The 20,348-nt window shown below is 35.8% G+C and overlaps 1 protein-coding gene across 1 annotated transcript in view; it reads left to right on the top strand.

The window, feature by feature from the left end:
* The window catches only part of SYN2 (synapsin II), a 106,181-nt gene that overhangs the window by 18,791 nt on the left and 67,042 nt on the right, over nucleotides 1-20,348 (top strand). The window contains exon 2 of the mRNA XM_072347762.1: nucleotides 18,372-18,429. Coding sequence (XP_072203863.1) covers nucleotides 18,372-18,429 — 58 coding nt within the window. The remainder of the gene's footprint in view (nucleotides 1-18,371; nucleotides 18,430-20,348) is intronic.

Below are 20,348 nucleotides of genomic sequence, written 5' to 3'. Positions count from 1 at the left end.
AGCAAGTGGAGAGAAAGCAAAAACAAACTCCTAAAAAGCATTTCTAATTCACAAGTGATTGAGCAGTGAAAGGGAGGAGAAATTATTTTCTGACATATGTTTACCTGCATATAAAATTCAGGGCAGGAAGCTGTGAAATATGTCAATGGAAGGAAAGCCATAGGAAGGTCTGCAACTGGTAGGTGAGGTGGTTTTTTGAGGTTCCGTTGGGATTTTCATTATCTGTTGATCACAAGAACAGTTTTTCCCTAGGGATGGAGCTGCCTCCTGTTTTGAGTTTGAACAGAGTGATTGTATGTAATTTTTACAAGCCATAATATGAATTAGTCAAATCAACGCCATGTGTGCAATTGCTTGACATCTGTTTGTATTTCCATTTCAGCATTATTAGACCTATAGCTGCCATTAACAAAGAAAGCTTACCTTTTAACTTTCCATACTAGATAATAATGATTGTGTATTTACTCCAGTAATTTCAATAAAGCAGCACTGTAGGAAAAAACATATCAAACTCATTTGCAAACAATAGAAAAGGGGTAAAACTTCCTGCTTCTGTCCTGTATAAACTGTAATTCACTCTTCTTGCAAGGCTGACTAGAGCTCTGAGTTAAAAAGTTAATGCTGCTTTTATTATGATTTGTTGTAAACTTTATAGAAGCATAGTTTAATCTTTTTCTTTTTTTTTTTAATTTTCTTAAAAAAATTTAGTGGCAATGAGATGTTATTAAATAATATTTTACTGATTCTGGCATTTCTTTCCATTCAGTTTGGATTGATAAAAATTGGTTGTTCATTTTTTATGCGATGGGAAAAAAGAGGGATTCCTGCCCTATCTGCAATTTAGGTCAATTGTTATTTTATAGACTTTTAGCAAATTGTTAGCTTCCTTCCTGGAGAAAGCAAGCAGTTGTATTCTTCTGCCTCTGAGTATTTACAGTCATTGTAATAGATATACAACAATTATATGATCAAGAATTTTTTTGTCATTTTATATACATACATTGCTATAACTACTGCAGATTTGTTTATTTTTAATGCATTCTGTACAATATTATGCTGGTCTTTTTTTTTTTTTTTCTCTGCTAAAATTCAAACATGCATCTTTTTAATCCTCTCCCAGCAGGAGATTAGCAATAGCATTTCTTCCATCAGCTGACGAATCTTCCTTGAAATACTTTGTTTTGCCTTTTTTTCTGATTCAAAATGGGAGAAAAAAGATTGCTTAGAATGTTTTAAAATGAAGCTTCTCTTTAGATCTCTTAATAGTACCTTTTTGGCCTCGTTGACACATTTGTATTACTCATGCCTGCCAGTACTGTCTTGGGGTATTCAGTTTTGGAGAATTCTTTTACTATTTGCACATATAATCTATATTGACTTTCTTCTGTTAAAATAGCTATTCAGTGCTTCTGCAACTGTACTCCATTGGCTGTGTGTGTGTTCCAGCATCTATACATACGCACTTTGTGATCTGCACTGAGATTTTATTTTGTCAGCCTGAAGGTGACAGGAAGGTGATCACTGCTGCAGTACTCTCTGTCCTTTCTTTAGAAGCCAGTGAGTAAGCAGCTGGGTTTATTTATTTATTTATTTATTTTTCTGGCCTTTTGCCACAACTGGAGAACTGAGGCATAGAGTCTCTGTGGGAAAAGGTGTTTGGGAAGGGGTGAATGTCACTAACATTTCTTCAAGACTTTTGACAGTTGGAATTTTATGTATAGATGAAGCAAGTGAGGGAGATCAAGTAGTCCTGTCTTTAACAGTCAGATAGCTGAGAAAGGAGTATTTTGGCGTACTCCATTTCTGGCAACAAGGACATTTAAACCAATACCCATCAAGTAGATTACCTGAGTTACAAACTGAAATGTAACTTATGATACTGAAATAATCTAAATGTCAGAAAAAAAGAGCAAATGTTTTAAGGTTTGTAGCAGAGAAGCATGCTAAGAGTCGGTGTATTGTGGCTTCTGGTTTGATGGGTTAAAGGAGTCTGTAGCCAACTTCAAGGAAATTATACCTTTGACAAAAGCTGTGAGACTTCTAAATGGCTGCAGAATTAATCTAAGGGTGTGGAGATCTGCCTTTCAAAGCAGCACACCACACAATTTTCCATCCTTCTAAGGCTATTGCTGTGCTGTAGCATTCTGCCTAAACCAGCTGGTAATCTGTTAAATGTTTCTCTTCTCCACTGAACAACATAGCATGTGATATAGTGGTATGTAACACTGCCAGCAGCAACAGGACTGCAGGGCAGCAGGTGCACTCAGCTGAACACTTGGATGGAAAATAGGAACGGCTCAGCATGGAACTGGCAGCAGGGTTTTAGGGTGTACCATATGCATATGGAGATGCTTGCAAGGAAACAGCAAACTTAGATTTATACCACATTAGAGAGGTGTCCCTTTCAGATATTGTTAATCATTGTTCAGTAAGTTGTGAAGAGCCAACTGGGTCCTGTCCAAACACAAAATGCTTCTTCCTGGAAAGATCTCATAGTAGTTTCATAATAAATCATTTTTTATAACAATAAAGGTGTGTGTGTTTTGTTGTTTTTTTTTAAAGTTGTAAAATGATTAGATGAAATAATCAGTGAGTATGTATTTCCATTTCCCTTTGAAGTGAACTGTCTCTAAGTATTTTTCTATTGTTTTTTAATTTTCATAGGGCCAAATGGTTTATAAGATTCCATTCCTCCCACATGTGTGTTGTAAGTGCTCAGGGGAGACTGGGATGACAGAACAAGCCTTGCTTTTATCAGAAGTTGAACTAAGTTTTTGTTGTTGTTATTGTTGTTTGTTTGTTTGTTTTCAGTAAAATCAGTATGCATATGTATGAGATTCATCGGCTAAATAGATCTGCTGTCTTTTCTAATCTTATCTGTTGTTTTTTTCCCCCCTGTATCCTTCAGAAATGCATACAAATAAGTTTGTTTGTTTGTTTTGCCTGTGGTTTAGCAAGATATCAAGTATAGCATAGGTGTTATCAGGTATTATTAGGTGCTAGGTGCAATTAATGAGACTGGGAAATGATCACGTTATCAGCCAGAATTTGTAATACCATGACAATCCAGTGGCAGAATGTGATACAGAATGTGTAATAACTTGTCTTAACTGTTTCATATTTTTCAATGCAACTGCTTTGCTTCTGTGAGACAGATGAGCTATATGAATAAGATTGTAGCCTTTCTTTAATAAAACAAGTCTCTATTACTTCTACCTATCATGATCATGGCAGTTATATGCATAAGATATTTCAGTTACATTTGACAGACATTACTCAGTACTTCTTGCATGTCTTTTGATAGCTTTCCTTGTATTTAATAGTGGATGCTGCTAATAGGCTAATAGTGTTTTGTGAACAGGTGCTGGCAGTAGCTAGTAGCACAATTCCAAGTAGGTGTTCTCAACATGGCTCATCGGGTGGGAGCTGAATGTGACGTGGAAATATGTTGTGTGAAGTACTGAGCAATGTTTCCAAAAGCATTGAGATTAATTTTGGAAGTTCTATTCAATGCAGCAGCCACTAAGTTTCCAACAGAAACGGAGCAAAATTCTACCAGTTACTATCTATAGGTTTGATGTCACCTAAGTGGAAATTGTAACTAGTTCCTGAATATAGGCTACGTGGGTCTAGTTTGACTGGTATGCATTCTCATTTGTTGTGTTGCCTCTGTTTCAAATTTGAAGCACATGTGATGGCATTACTTATAATTTTGGATAGTGTTGCAATTCGTCTTGGGGTCATAACAAAGTAATAAAGGAGAGCAAGTGGGCAATTGCTCTTTGCTCGCTGTGTTACTTTTCTATTTACTGTGCCAGCAGTCAGCATGGGTCTTATGACTTCTTTAGCTCAGATGAGTAGGCACAGGCCTAGCGATCAGTATTTATGTGTAGTAAAATTGTGATGGTTATGAGAGGTATAGAAATGCTGCTTTGATCAGTTTTTTTTCTTTTCTGTAGCAGTCACGTATTTGAGTTTAGATGATAGAGCTGTTATTCGAAGTTTCAGACAGACTGTTCACAAAAGAAGTATTATAACATCTTTGCTTTCTGTGTGGCATTTGAGCAAAATCAATCTTAACAGGGTGCCAAACACTTGAGCCAGCTGAGCACCAGGGAAGTCCATTCTGCTGTGCACCACTTGATAGAGGGAGATCCCAGGGTTGGAGCTGGTCACATTGCCATCTGTTAGGGAATAAATTTGAGTCAGCAAAGTAATGAAGTTGATGTACTTTTTATACTGAATTCAGCCCAAAGTGTCTTATGAAGTCAATTACGGGGGAATATTTTGATACAAATATAAAATTGTATTGTCTGAAGGCAATAATATGTACATTACTAATGAGCCTTATTTTTCATATGGAAATAGACACTTGTGACTGTTCCTCAAAGGACTTTTCCTAGTTGTGAGTAGGTTTATGTACAAATAACTGATTATAGATCTCTATTGGTGTGATGTAGCAACTTTTGGGCAATACTGAGTAGAACAAAATGCTTTGCACATTTATAAACATCCCCATATTAAGTGTGTGTATGTGTAGGCTTTCCTTTTAGAACTGCGTATAAAACAATTCCATCTCAAAACGATTTTGTCAACTTGTGTAGCTGCTATAGATCCTGCTTGGAAAGAGGGAAAGCTGTTATTTAGCAAACTTTTTCTGTGTATTGGTCTAACAAACATTTAAAACACATTATGAGATATGTTACATAATTCATCAGGTTAGAAAATACATGCTTCTGTAAAGGACTGTTTAAGATGCTTTTAAAAATTACTTGATGTAAGTAAAGTTTTCTAGAGGATGAATTTCTTTCTTGTAAATCCGTATTTGAGCTATCACCTTTATTAAGACTGTAAAAGAAAGTGGCATAGTGTGTAATTGGATCCTTTTATGTTCACAGAGGAAAGAAAAACAGCTGTTCTTTCTTAAAATTGAATACATTTACTGATTACAAACACATGGCACTATGAAAATGTCCTCTTAGATTTTAATGCTGTTGCAGATACGTTATTGAGGTATCTGGTGTGTTTCATGGCAATGGACCTTTTGGTATATTCTTGCTTTTATCTGTTCTATTAATCAGCTTGCACTATACTCATCATGAAAGTAACAGGGATGTAACAATGTAGATGCAATAATAAAAGTGAAGAAGAGTTGAGAAACATCATAGTGGACAGAACAGAAAGAGAAGGTATGAATCATCCCCTTTTATAGAATTCCTGGCAATCTTTTATGTTTATATTCAAAATGAATTGGCACTGTATTGAGCTCCTTTCATTAGTCCCCCTTTTAACTCCCCTTTCAGTACAAACAGACTTTGTCATTCAACTCACACTCTTTTTGGTGTGTTGAACCTTTGAGGTTTTCCTTCTCTTCAGGCTTATACTGCTACCTGTTCTGACTTGTGTCTAATTAAAACTGTGAAATTTAGGTGTGACATGAGCATTCAATCACATGCAAATACTTATATAAAAGCAAGGAGACTCTTGTAATTGAGTTGATTTCACAAGCTTTGAAATTCTTATGCATGCTATGAAGTTGTGTAGACCAAATGAGATTTTACTTCTGATAATTTTCATTTCAAACATCCTCTGGGCTCATATTTTTAAGCATGCTATAGACACTCGTGTATTTGTGAAAGGGGATGAAATAATAATTTCATATTTAAAATCAAGCAAAGGGCTGAAGGAATTTAGAAGCTCTCTCACTGTAACATTAGGAAAGAATGAAAAGTGATAGCTAAATGCTAACTTAATACTCTTAATACACTTAAGACAGGTGTTATGTGAATTATGCTCATGGCTTGCTAGAAGTAAATTAAGGCTACAATCTGGTTTGTAGGGAGCAAGTTGTTAAGAAAGGAATTGGCCTTGTCCCACACAAAATGAACAATATAAAACAAGAGCAATGGATGAGAATAGCATCTGTGGCTATATGGGATAGAGGAGGAATAATTAGCTCCCTGTCTGCTACTCTCCTGTAGCAGAGTAATATACGAATGGATGCATGCTCTTTGGGACATGGTTTTTCATTTTGCTGAGAAAGGCTGGAAGCCATATGTAGGCAAATAAAGGAAGTCAGCACAATTTTAGGAACTATGTGGGGGAAGGGGCAGACATCTGCTGATTTGCCTTTAGCTGTAGAATCTCTAAAACAAGCGTGTCTCAGAAGCCATAATAGAAATTTCAGTGGGGAAAAAATGTAGAGATATAGCTTATTTGCTGTGGCATTTCTTGCTTTTCTATTCTTGTGAGGATAACAGCCTCATATGAGTAAGAAAAATAATGAAAAAAAAAAAAAAAAGCTATTCCTTTTTGTCTAAGTCAGTTTATGCATACCAAAATACTGGAAAAACAGAAGCAGTGCCAGTTGTAGGCATTCAAGTCCCTCAGTGAAATACAACTTCATCAGAGCACGAGACTTTAAAAAATATTAGTTATGAGAATGAAAGCAGATAAAGTCAAATATTTTTAAAAACGTTCTTCTACTTACAAAGTTATTTTTTTACCCAAACAGCCTCAAGTATGGTAGTTTGCCTTTCTCACTTTCACCCAGTTCAAATCAGATTCACATTTGATCATGGTGTTAATAATAAATATTCTATTGAGATTTAACATTTTTGAGGCTCATGTCAGTAAGTGTAAAGTCTGTTAAGAGTATTAACAGGTCTGTGAGTAAATAATCTACATCCAGTTTAGTACCTGATTTTTATTGATCATTCAGCCCAAACCATCTTTAGCCATTGGACTTATCTTTCTTATGGTATACATATCAACTACATTAATGCTTTAACAATTATTTTGAACTTATATATAATTTGGTTTTAGGGAAAGAATTTATAGCAGTCTTTTCTCTGGGCTGGCAATTTTCTCTTCAAATTGAAGAATTTTCTTGTGTGTTAAATCTGCCAGGCACAGGCTGGTGCTTGGTATGCAGGTGTTCGTGCATTTCTCTATCTAAACCAGCTAAGCAAATTACACAGATGAAAGCTAAAGTAGGCAAAATGAGCAGTGCTTACAGTGTTCCTACTTCTTCTTTCTTTTCCTAACAGACATGGCGCTCTGAGAGCTTTTAGCCTTCAGCTGAAATTTAAAAAAGAAATCTTCCCCTCATTTAGATCCCTGCTATTGAAACTAATTATGCTATTCATGCATAAGACACAAATGCCTCCCCTCTAAAATGTTTCTTTGATGTAAAGTCCTTTGTTGTAATTGGTACTCTGAAATCAGCGACCTGAGAAGCCACAGGTGCATAACCTACAAAGACTAAGTATGGTCTCTGAAATATTTGGAGGGGAATTGTCTGCCTTATTCAGATTAATACATAACTGTCTTCTATTCAAATTAATGTAGCATGAACATTTGTTAGAAATGATATTCATAGGCTGCCATAAATTATTCTGCATGTATATACTTAACTGCTTCTTGGAACTGGCTAGTAGTGATCTACTATTGCTATATAATGTTAAATTCTGAGTCATTTGTGTTTGATAAATGTATCCTTCCCCAAGGCACGAGTAGTATGCAAGTGACTTGAGCATGTGGTATTAACTTCTGCCGTGAGTCATGGAGTGAAACGAGAGCAAGAATAATTTTGGTTTAGGATTTTACATAATCAAAACTTTGCTTTGATTTTTTTCTGGCTTTGTTCTCCTCTTCCATGTGGAAGCATGTGGAAAAAAACTCAAGTTGCACTGGGTGAGGTTTAGGTGAGATATCAGAAAGTTATTCATTGTGGAAGAGGTAGTTAGGCACTGGAGTGGGCTGCACAGGGAGGTGGTGGGATTCCCATCCCTGGAAGTCTGGAATTAATTTGATTGTATGCGTAATGGCAGAAATGCGAAGCCCAGGAAAAATATAATTAAGCTTTGTGCAGAAAACCATAAATCATTGACACTTTGTTTAAAAAAGAAGAGGAGAGAGAGGAAAGAAAAGCTAGTTATATTTAGCATATTTTTGCTGTGCTTTCACTGGGAGGTTAGGCAACAGATGACAGAATAATTGTTGATATGTGTTTCACTGTGTTAATTTACCTTCTGTCTACCTGGTGATGGTTTGCAAAATACCATGTAGTTAGTAATTCTTGAGTATGATACAATACTTGCATGCTTAGAAGTCCGTATTTTATAGTCAATGGAAATGTAACAGGCTGATGTCAGCAGACATCTACATGCATGTATGCGTATATGCATATATAGGCATATACAGATACAAGTTCCATTTCAATTTCTGGAAAATTAGCCAATTAAACCTGAAATGGAAATACTGCAAGTGAAGTTAAAACTGTACAGAACGATCAACAAAATTGTTGACAAAGTTTTTTAACATTTAATATAAGTGTAGTACTGCATGTACAGGAGGATGAAACCCAAACTGCCTCAAAGCAGCTTGAAAAAATAAAGGAAAAATAAAGGAAGAAGAACCTGATAAAGGAAACTTCCTTAAAATCTTGATGTGAAGCAGGAAGGGTTGGAACAATGTTTTGTGTGACCAGAAGGAAGGCAGAAAGCATGAAGGAAACCTTGGCTTAGCGAGTCTGCGTCTTGCTTTATGAAAAATGCGTAGGTATCTAGGTGAGGTGAGAGTATAACAACTATGGTACAACTTCCGTGTGAAATAGCTAATTTTGTTTCTGGAAGGCTCAACTCTTTAGTACCAGTGTCAGCAAAACATTAGGAGAGATTGTAAAGAACTCTCCTGGGGAAAAAGGAGATGCCATTCAGAGAAACGATAATTTTTTAAAAATCTTAATAGTTTTGTGAATTTAATGTCTTTTCTGTTTTTTCAATCTGTGACTATTAATTTCAGTTTCATCTAAGTCTGTGTCAGTCAAAACTGTTTGCCTCAGCAAGCTTGAAGATGGAAGCCAACATTCCCCTGTTATGGAGAAGGCTTTAACAGGCTTTAACAGTTAAGGAACGTAACAATATGTTCTTTGGGTCTGATTTGCATCCTTAGTGTTTTTAAATGAGTTAGCACTGATATTTAATTAGAACTGTAGTCACGGCACAGCAGCTGTTCAAGTCACAGCAAAGTTCGTCTGACAGTTGCTTTTCCATGTCTTCAGAGAAGCCAACACAGTTTAATAACTGCCCTACTGATGTAAGCAGTTTTCTTGTGAGCATCTTTCTTTCCCATTCTTTTTTCCTTCCCCCCCCCCCCCCCTTTTTTTTTTATTATTACAGCTTTTGGAACTGAGTAAGAATCTCACCTGTATTTTCAAGTCAATAAAAGGTTGACAATTCACTTGAAGAGAATAGAGAATTTACAAAAACATGCATGCTGTTTTCCTTAAAGTTAAATGTATCTCTTACTCTAAGCTCGTGATTTTTGTCAGGTCCGTGACTCAGAAATTTATTTATTTTTTCATGTTCAATGTTCTTGCTCTGACAGATTTTGCCTTCCCACAGACTACTCCCATCTGTTCAGGGTGATGGGTTTGCTGTCTGTACTCAGGAGGAAGCATATTGTGGAGTTTGAGTGAGAATTTTACCTAAAGAAACCACTAGTTCTTGAAGTCTGGTTCAACTTGGTTGCCAGGACTACTGCATCGTAGGCAAATAGAATAAAAATTTTGCAGTCCTCTCGCATAAAATTGAGAATTATAGCATTCTGACTGAAAGGGAGGAGAAAACTGTGTGCTAATGAAATACAGATTCTGTATAAACACTGTGATTGTGGCATGTTCCATCTCTCTAGTCTTAAACATATGTAGGTGGATGGATGGGGAAGAAGGGAACAGGAATAAGAGTGTGAATCTAGGAATGGTACAAAGAGTTATAACAAATGTTGTGCATACTACAAAAAAAGTAAAATCTAAATAAGAGATCTCATTAGAATTGATGAATTCTCAAAATGCTACAAATGCCTGCCATTTCAGAATATTTTCTAGCTGACAGGTCTGGTAAAAATTCTCAGAATACCGTGATTTTTGTGTGTATAAAATGATTAATTGTTTTAACAGTTGGCCACTACCACTGGAGGCTGCTGTTGTTGTTTTGTGTGTGTATATTTTTGGGTTTTTTGTTTGATTTGTGGTTGTTTTTTTATTTTTTGTTTTTTTCTTTTTTAAATCAACAATTTAGTAGCTTTCACACTTGTTTCTGCTGCTGTCCAAGTCTGTACTAGAACATCACCAGTTTAAGGACTTCCCAGCAGATGGCGGTGTTCAACCGAATATAGATAGAAGCCTGCGCTGTTTTGTTTCTTTTAGATGGCAATTCCTGTAGAAACTCTGGTTCAGTTACATAAACGTGGGCATTGTAGAAATTCACCTCGTTTTGCTTTGCCTTCCTTTCACAGCCAAGTGGTGAAACTGGGCAGCTCGTTAAGTTTGTTTTGTCTTAAGTAATTGTTATTGAGTGGACAACTTGAAAGGCATCTAAAAGGAATATCTATAATCGCTGCTTTATTAAAAATCTCAGAGTGCTTTTGGTTGCTCTTAAATCTTAATGGATGAATCTGATCTTACTGGCTCTGCATCACTGGTGCATATTATGGCAGTATATATTTTTTAAAAAGGGATCTACTAAGAATTTTGGTGAGAATTCCTTACCAAAAACAGTACATAAGATTCAGTTTTCAGCTCAACTGTGTGAATTTATTTGGATTTAACTTATGGGTTAGAAAAATAATAATAAATTGAGAAAAGCTGCATTTATAGAAAACAAAGCTATGAAATTGGATTTCTCAAGTGGCACACACAGGACCAAAGATGGAAATTGCTGTTCTTATTTGTAGTCAGAATTTTTATTGGCTGATTACATTTCAAGAAACTAATTGCCCTGTCTACAAATCCTTGTGGCATTTTGCATTTATCGAGCCATTATGAATTCAGTGATTACTTTCTCGTTGTGTTGCATTTTTTTTCAGTTGTTTTTGTCTTTCCTATTTCACAATTGGAATAAAGAAAATGACAGGCAGGCAGTTATTATATATGAAGGTGATATGAGAGCTGTCTAAAAGCAATCACTGACATAACTGAAGACTAGTTTGTCTTGACGCAGTAGTAAGCTAGAATAACCATAGCAGCATTTATTTCTTTAGCAAATTAAACTTGCAGTGTGAATACCCTGATTCTCTCATTCTGAAAGGTTTTCAACACATCCTGAGCTTTTGTCCCAACAGGCCTTATTGTAGAATAACCAAGAAAACATTCTTCTTCTGAATGCTGTTATTTGTTCATGTTTTGTTTACTCACTGGAGCGATCATCCTTGCCCAGAGTCATAAATTCACTAGCAAAAATATTTACCAGTAACTAGCTGCAGATTTGGGATGTTACGTAACAAGGACTTGCACACGCCTGCTTTTTCCATCTTTGCCAAGTGGCAATATCTTCATGGGAAAAGTACTCCTGTCTTTTTCTGTAACAGCTCCTCATCCAAATGAAACAGTGCCATAATCTGCAGACTTCTGGTTGCCCAAGGATCCATTAGTGGAGAGGTGACTAGTAGCATAAGTGAGCCACTTCCCATTAGGGACTGAAGTGGGTAGGCATAGCCCATAAAATGATGTAGAACTGGATTCAGTTCATCTCTTGGGCATCCCTCACTAACATGATACATGTTGCCAACTAAATTTAAAGTGATCTTTCCACAGAGCAGCCCCTAGAGGGAAGATCTGCTGAAATCTAGAACTTGGAACCACCTTTGCTATTGTATGCAAAAGAGAACAGGTCCTGTTCTCACCCCTGTAGGCCCCGAGGAATTAATCACGTAGATGTGAATGGTTCAATTATGAAACTATTACAGATATTGCTATGTTCTCTTATATGTTAAAAGAGAATATTTATGTCTTAGTTGTTTTGTGTTTGTTATACTGCCATTTTTGGCAGTGATTCTCATAACCATATGATAACTAACAGCTTGTAGTTGTGCAAAAAGTAAAAGGAAAGCTCAGCTGGGAGGGTGAAGAGATGTTGGAATACAATTCTGTGTTCAGCAGATGCTTCTGCTCATCACAGCTGTAATGTACTGCCAGTCAGCTAGGCTCTGGGCTCCTGGGGGACTTGCAACACAGGCCTGTTGGGAGACTTCTGCTCAAAAGGTTAACATGCTGCTGAATTTCAAAATCTGGGATTTGTGGAACAGTTTCCATTAGATTTTGCCCCACTTTCAGGGCTGAATGTGACTTGGTGTAATACAGACAGACCTTGCATAGAGTGGCTGGTACAGTTGCATAGCACACACTTGGGACAGTGTGGGACTTGCTTGATTCCAGTGTTCATTAAGCACTAAAAATTTAGATCAAATTTGTTTAACAAATAAATGAGGATGTGAGCAATTGTGGGATTTTATATTAATGAAATATATGGTTTGACTAAAATAAATATATTGTTCATGAAAATTTTTTAGTTTTTTATTAATTTTAGCTTCTAATGAGATGAACTGTAAGCAAATAAGGTGCTCACACATCTGCTTACAAAATTCCAAACATGAGACAGTACTTTCATGAAACTTGATGTCACATCTTCATTTTGATTCTCATATTTTATAACTTCCCATTTGTCTCTGTATTCTTGAGGCGCATGATGCTTTTTCTGTTAGATTCCGCTAGGCTTCACCTCACTTTTAGTTTTATGGACAATAATTCATTTAGGGAAGAGCTGAGCACTGCTTTTCAGTCTAGTGTATTAACTGCAGTGCCAAATTATCCTAGAGAAAAAAATTATTTGCAGACTTCAGCAGTACCAGAAAATTCTGTTATTCTCCAATTCACAATGGGAAGCTGGAAGTCTTTAAGAACACAGGCTCTTTTTTGACGTTTTAGAGAATGTTAAAAATCAAGAAAACAAACTGTATTTTAAGTACAGACAAAATTATGTCTGATTATACTTTTAAATGTAGTATTAAGATTAGCTTAGTTTTATAATGTACTTGGAAAGTTTAGCTCTGAAGAGAGGAGAGAATTCCTTTCAGTGAGGGGGGGGAGAAAATTTCCAGTGATAAAACAAAAGTCCTGGTACTGAAAATATAGAAAGAAAGAGATATCCTGGAGGTGTCAATTAAAGAAGTATCAGCTAAATACTCACTGGAATAGAAGGTCAGAATAAGCCAATATTCTGTATTATACAGCTCTGTATTATCATCTTATCACATTATCATCATTTTTAAATCCTGGATGTTTCACATACACAGCTCAGCAGCTACAAGAAGATGGAGCAATTCTTGGAATCTGCCACATCATTCTGTGCACTTCCCTGCAGAACAGGGCATAAGATTTGGTTTAAAAATAAAAATAAGAAAGCAAAAAGACAAAAGAAAAGTTAAAATAAAGTAGTAATATGGAAAGAATAAGCATCTGATGCCGAAAATGCATTTTGAGGCTTATAGCACTAGGAACCATTGAAACATTCAGCAGCATTTAGAACAGTAACATTTCATAATTGGATTAGTGATGTTGTTCTGTATAAGAGCTTGGAGTTTTTATTCAAAATACAAATTTAACCATGGAAAAGCATAGTGGTAGTTTGTTTTAATGAGTCTAACAGATTTGGAAAAGGTTATATAACATGTTGCATTAAGTAAGAGGTCTTCTAGTGATGAGGGAATGAACATTTAAAAACTCTTTAATTTGTCATCTTACTTGCAGAAATAACCAACAACACAGAAATTACACTGTGACCATAAATCTAGCAATGTACTAGTGGTAAATATTACATAATTGTAGATGTGGGATTTAGAGACATAAACAGAAAGGCAGTCTAGCATCTGGTCATGAAGTTCATTTTTGGTAAAGCATGCTGTTCAAAAAATCCAGCAAGTTTAAGTCCAAATTAGATATTCAAGTGTAGGAGGCATATTCCTTCTGATCGAAGCTCTATTGAAAGTACTGTATTCAGGCACAAAATAGTGTGGCAAATAGAAGGGATCCTGATTAAAACAACAGAGATGGTTCTTGGGCTGGAAGGTCTGTACTGTGTAAGAACAAATAAATAGCCCTGTTTTGTTTCAACAAGCAAGGATGGTAACTTCATATGTCAAGGGAATGGGATAACTTTGTTTGTTTGTTGTTGAAAGTGCTATTAATAAATCATGTGATTAAAAATTGGGATTGAGTCAAATTGTAGAAACCTACAAAGGTGCCACATACATACAAAGCTGTTCTGGAAAAACAAACAAACAAAAAACAAAAACAAAAAACAAAAACAACCCACAAACACTTTAGCAAGAGGGATATGTAGCATAGGAAGGGAAGTGGAATGATTGCCACTTAATCAGATTGCATTCTTTATTTCTCAGTAGTTCATTATTTATCAAAAACAGTTGATAACTGTTTTTCAGTTTTTTAACTATTGCCAACCTGCAGTTGTGAATGTTGCATTACTGGCAGGAGCTAGTGCTTGAACAGTGTTTTTCTCCCTTGAGAAGACAAGGCCATGACTTAATCTGAAGCAATGCAGTAATTGTAAGGCAGTCATCATGTGTGTCATGCTGTTTTTATGAAATTAATCAAGTTTCTGTGACTTCTCAGATCGCACAGTGAATAACTAGAAAGAACAACACTTGTATCCTTTCCATTTCAATGTCTATATTGAATATAAAACTTTATCAAACTCAGTGATTAATGACAGGACTTAACTAACTTGGTGCAAGGTTGAACTATGGAATCTGATAACATAAGCTGTGCTTTTTACTTCAGAGCTGATAGAACATGCTGCTCTTCAAATTTACAGGCTCCTGGTAATGGAGATTAATGGTAATCTAATTAACCCCACCTCAAAAGAGAGCACTACCAATGATAGGAGTCATGCATAAGTTGGTATGTTCTGTGCTGATTTTATGGTGGTGGTCTGCTTCTTTTAAGACAATTTATGAGGTAATGGCTTAAGAAAACATGTTTTGCATTAGTAAAATACTGATTATGTCATGTGCAGAAGTGTAACTTTACTATGAAACTTCTTTAAAAAAATGAATTCAGTAGTCATTTCTAAACAGGTTTGAACTTGAAGACTGTATTTATTGTTATTTTTTTTGTTGTTGTTGAACTTTTTCTGTTCTCTCACTGAAGCTATTGATCCACACATCAACTTCTTGGAGATCTGGCTGCTTACGTGTGTGTCAGAGTTTGCCAAAATATTTATATATGCATGTGGAGGTTCCTGTGAACCATTTATGTGAGACCGTATGTGTATGTATAAGTAACCTGGCTTGAAGTGAATTATGCTGTTTAGATGCATTGATTGGCTGCAATTTGTGTACTCTAGGGGGTGCTACTGTTCTAATTGGTGAACAAACTTTAACTCTGGTTGTAAACTGGCACTGCAATTATTTTTGAGCATACAAAGCTCTTATTGAAGTGAACAGAAATTGGATCCCACTGTTCCGGCATGACTAAAAACCTACTGCTTAAGCTGATCTAAATCTTGTGCACATTATACAGAAATCATACTACCAATGCTTCTCTAAATTGACAAGAAGGGTAAATTATAGTTTTTAGGTATGTGAGGTGCTGTGCAAATAGGAGACTTAGATGAGCAGGAGCTTGCAGGACTGGAACCCATGTTTTTACAAGATGTGTGCTATTTAATAAAGGCTCTTGCTGGTAAACTCTGCACTGCTGTTTAAGAATCCAAACTGAGTAAGCATAAGTCTGTTATATGGTAGGAAATGATTTTCCTGTTGTTTTTGTTGCCAGCTGATTATAGCATAGTGTTAATGCGTTGTTCACTTATCATTGATTTCATGGCATAGTAAGGTATAGTGGAAATGTATAAAGCTGCTCAGTGATTTGAGGAAAATGTTTCAGTTTTTATTTAAAATATGTTTTAAACAATTTTACTACTCACTGCTTCATTGTCCTTGCCAAAACTGAATAGCATGAGATCATATTTGGCTGTATCTATAGCAACTCTATATTTCATAGTAGTTTAACTTTAAGTGTGAAAGATTTTTGACCAGAAAATTAATTGTGAAGCAAGAAATTCAAAATATGTGAAATACTTATGCATAGATTCTGACTACAAGAAGTTCATGCTAATAACTGTAATAAGGAGCAGTAAGTGCCAATAAGGCATTCAGGTGCCTTGACTAGAAGTCCCATTGTTGAAAGCATTACTCCCTTTCTGCTGAGGTGCAGAATGAGAATTGATGTACAAATATTCCATGCTTGGGATGAAGATGAATAAGGTGTACCTGGAATTTCAAATTACATTTCAATGCAATTCTGTAAATTAATGACACCATATTTTATTCCCCATTTTCCCGTAGGAAAAATAAGGTAATTATTTAAGTAATGTCTTTATTAGAGGATTGCAAATAGAATAATCAAATTAGGCATGACTGTATTTCCTAAGCATGGTGAATAAGACACAAGCTAAGTTCTATTTCACAGCATACTCCTAGTATGAGTACCTCAGAGTTTATTCTGGAATGAGATTCTTAGAATGATTAAAGCTGGAGAAGACCTCTAAGATCATAAAGTCCAGCCATCAAGCTCTCATCACCATGCCCAATAAACCCTGTCCCTCAGTGCCACATCTCCATATTTCTTGAACTCCAGGGATGGTGACTCCACCACTTCCCTTGGCAGCTCATTCCAGCACCTCACGACCCTCTGTGAAGAAATATTTCCCACTATTCAACCTGAACCTCCACTGGTGTGACTTACTGCCATTACCTCTCTTCCTACCACTGTTACCTGGGAGAAGAGACAGACTCGCACCTCACTGACACCTCCTTTCAGGTAGCTGCAGAGCACCATATTGTCTCTCCTGAGCCTCCTCTTCTTCATACTGAACAATCCCAGTTCCCTCAGACACTTCCCACAATTCTCATGCTCCAGACCATTCACCTGCTTTGTTTCTTTGCATATGCTCCAGCGTGTGTCTTATTCTTTGCATTGTAAGCTCTTTTTTTAAAAAGAGATATGGATAAAGTCTTGCTGTTTGTGGATCAACATTTGGAGAATACTGAATATTACACATTTTTTATATAGCTAATGTTGGTTGATGCTAATTTGAAATTAAAGTTCTTGTAATGTTAGTCATGCTTGTTTTCAAGCCTTAGATGACATAATTTCAGTACTTACTATGCTGTTTATTTTCAAAGCTGAAGTCATTTGTTGAAACATGAATCGTGCCAAAGCATAGTTGTTTAAAGGTTGCATCATCTCTAAATGATGCAGAAATAGAAAAAGTAAATTTAAGGGGGTAGCATTTCACCTTAACTAATGTGTGGAGCACATTCTAATAAATGCAATGAATTTAATGCTGAGGAACAGTGGAGCCTCTCTTTGGTTCTTTGTGGTTTCTTAGTTCTATTTCCTGTCATGAAGAAGTAATCAGCTGCTGACATTTCTTAAGGTACGGGCTCCAATTGGCTTACTGTGTCTACGGTCAAGTTACCATTCATCTCTGAAGAAACAGTGTTACTTTAAGATTGTTTTACAGTGTTAAAAGGGCAGCTACACTATAAATTCACTGAGTTATGTAGCCAACAGAATTCCACTTTAATTTTATATGACGTCCAATAATCTATTTATTGTATGCATTATAAATAAAAGTATACTTCCATTATTATCTTCTTACTAATAGCATATTCATACTCATACAGAACTCATTACTGAATAATATTTTAGTTACACACATTACAGCACAAGCAGTTTCTTTGCTTATTATCATCAGTTATCCAAAAAAATTGGAGATGTTTAAGAAACATGTTGCCAAGGGCAGCATTTGCCATTGACCGTCATGATATTTGATTCTTCCAATGGTGGGTCTCCTTGGGAAAAGGATTTTCCAAAAGCAATAGTGAGTTGTTTTATTACATTGTTTACATTACTTCCACTTGATGAGATAATTTTAGTTTAACATAACAAATAGCATTTTGTCCAGTGTTGAAAATGAATAAAGTAACGTTTTGTTGAAACTCTGTGTTCTGTTTTATTTTTCTTTTTTGTGGCAGACATTTTCGTTACTTTTACATGTAAAAGTACTTTAAGCATTGGCCTGAATGAAGAAGATAAAGGGATACTGTATCCTTTTACTTAACTACAGAGTACTTTTTCAGCGAGTTATTTTGTTTGTTTATTTTCATTCTTATTTATTCCAAAGCATGTAATTGCTAGGTTAGAGATAAAACTTGCAAAAGGCTAGAAAGCTGACTGCTTCTTAGGCATGAGAGATTGGACCATTGTGTTTTATAACAACAACTGCAGTTCATAACAGCTCATAATCTCTCTTTCAGATTAATTACAATGACACTTCAATGTTGAAAATCACATTGGGTGATCTTAAGGAGAATCACAAAACAGTATGAGATGGGGTATTAGATAATATGTAAAATAATTTTTTCATAAAGTAAATAAATGAATCTTTATGTATTACTCATTGCAGATATATATCGTTGATTTTTATCTCCCCCTTTTCCTGCAGGGCCAAGGCTTTTCGAGGAAAAAAGGTCCTTGGAGAATATGACATCAAGGTTGAACAGGTAATTAAATGACTCAACCATTCAGATTGGGTTTTTTGTTTGCATAGATATACAAATCTATGTAGTGTGTATATATAGCATGCACACTATATATACACACGTATAAAGGCTGCTCCAAAAGTAATGCCTCCTATTTTATTATGTTGGCCCACAACATCAGAGGTGAATGTTGGTGATGTGGTAGTAGAAACTGAACCTTTCCATCAGTATTCCATTACATTTTGTTGCTATGTGGCAGATGACAGAAGGGAGGAAGTCTAACAAAATGATGTATAACATAGAAACGTGTATGAAGAAAAAGGATGTAATAGAATTTCTCTGTGTGGGGAAAAAATAGCACCCACTGACATTCATCAGTGCTTGCTGAAAGTTTATGGAGATCAAACAGCAGATGTGAGCAGAGTGAGCCTGTGGGTGTTTTGCTTTGTCAGTGGCAAATAGCAACAGTGAGCCACCTCCGCTGGTGCAGCTTGTTATGAGTGTGGCATGCAGACTTTTGCTCATCGCTGTCAAAAAAAAAAAAGTAGAGCTAATGGTGGTGGCTATGATGGAAAATATTACTTTATACCTGAGAATTGGCTCTATAAAACAGTGTTATTGTGCTCTTCGTATTCATTGTGGTTTCCATGGAAATTACTAGGAGGCATTACTTTTGGAGCAACCTACAGACATATATATGTGTACCTGTAGTCCTTTGTACTTTAGCCAAAACTCTCAAGTCAAAATGTTAATGTGGACCCAGCTCACCTAAATTCACTTTAATACTGTCACATCTAGCTTGGCTCTTCTTTATCACACTAATTATAATTCTTGGTTTGGAACAGCTTTGCAGGGATATTCAACCATATTGGTGAATAGAGGGGAAAATATAAATGCTATTTTGTCTCCAGATACTATTCACAAATACCAGACGCAGGTGATATCATGTGTATTCTTTACTATTAACAGGAGCTCTGTGTGATTGGAATTTCCCTCATGTGATCTCTCTCAGGACCAGGTCTACCTTAAATCAGTGTGAATGTGAAGGTTTCTGAACCCTCTTAATCACTTTGTAATATATAACACCTTAAATTGTGTACAAATATTACTAACTTTAGTGTTCTTTTCTTGTTACCAAATAGCGTTACCTTATTTTTGTTCTGCTTACAGCATTCAACATATAATCTACAATATTTTCTGTCAAGTGCTAAGCTTTTAGAGTACAAAACCTATACTACGGATCTTTTTAATCGTATAATATTATCAATGAATGGGAGAGATTATTTGTCAATCTCAGATTAAAAAAAAATAAAATGATTTTGCAATATACAAATACGTCAGTCTCTCACCTTTTGCATTGTTTTCACAGTAATCATATATGTTCCCCTTGTGTTTAGAAAATCATTATAATGATTCAAGGAAGTATGTGAGCATGTGGAATTTAATGGTGAGACATCTGTGCTTGAAGTCAAGAATGTGCTTTAAGCCACTGAGTTGGGACAGTGGCCAGAGGAGTCAATACCTGCTTTAACTGACTGCTAAACTCCTGAAGTCTTACCCAGATTTCACTCAAAAACCTTTAATTATACAATTTTTCAAGAGCAGACTAATGAGAATTCTGACAGTCTCTATCCTTGATTAGTGTCTGGGATAGCACAGACACTTTTGTTTATCCTCCAGGAGACACTTGGCCGCATTTCAATTATTCTGCTGGGTAATGGTATTGTAAAGTGCTTTGAGAGTCTAAGCTGATGAAAGACTGGATAAATGGAAAAGCATCCTGTTCACTTATTTCAAATAACTGTAGATTTAAAGTATGGATTTGGTTCCTTTCAAATGCCACATTTCCTGCATGAGAAAATTATTTACCTGTGAGTTTTGCAAGTGAATTGTTTGGTAGCACAATGTATTTTTGAAAAAAGTGTAAAAGCACAAAAAAG

Source organism: Excalfactoria chinensis, chromosome 12, assembly GCF_039878825.1.
Source record: "Excalfactoria chinensis isolate bCotChi1 chromosome 12, bCotChi1.hap2, whole genome shotgun sequence".
NCBI lineage: Eukaryota > Metazoa > Chordata > Aves > Galliformes > Phasianidae > Excalfactoria > Excalfactoria chinensis.
Note: the sequence above shows the minus strand (reverse complement) of the source record. Positions and strands in the feature narration are given on the sequence as shown.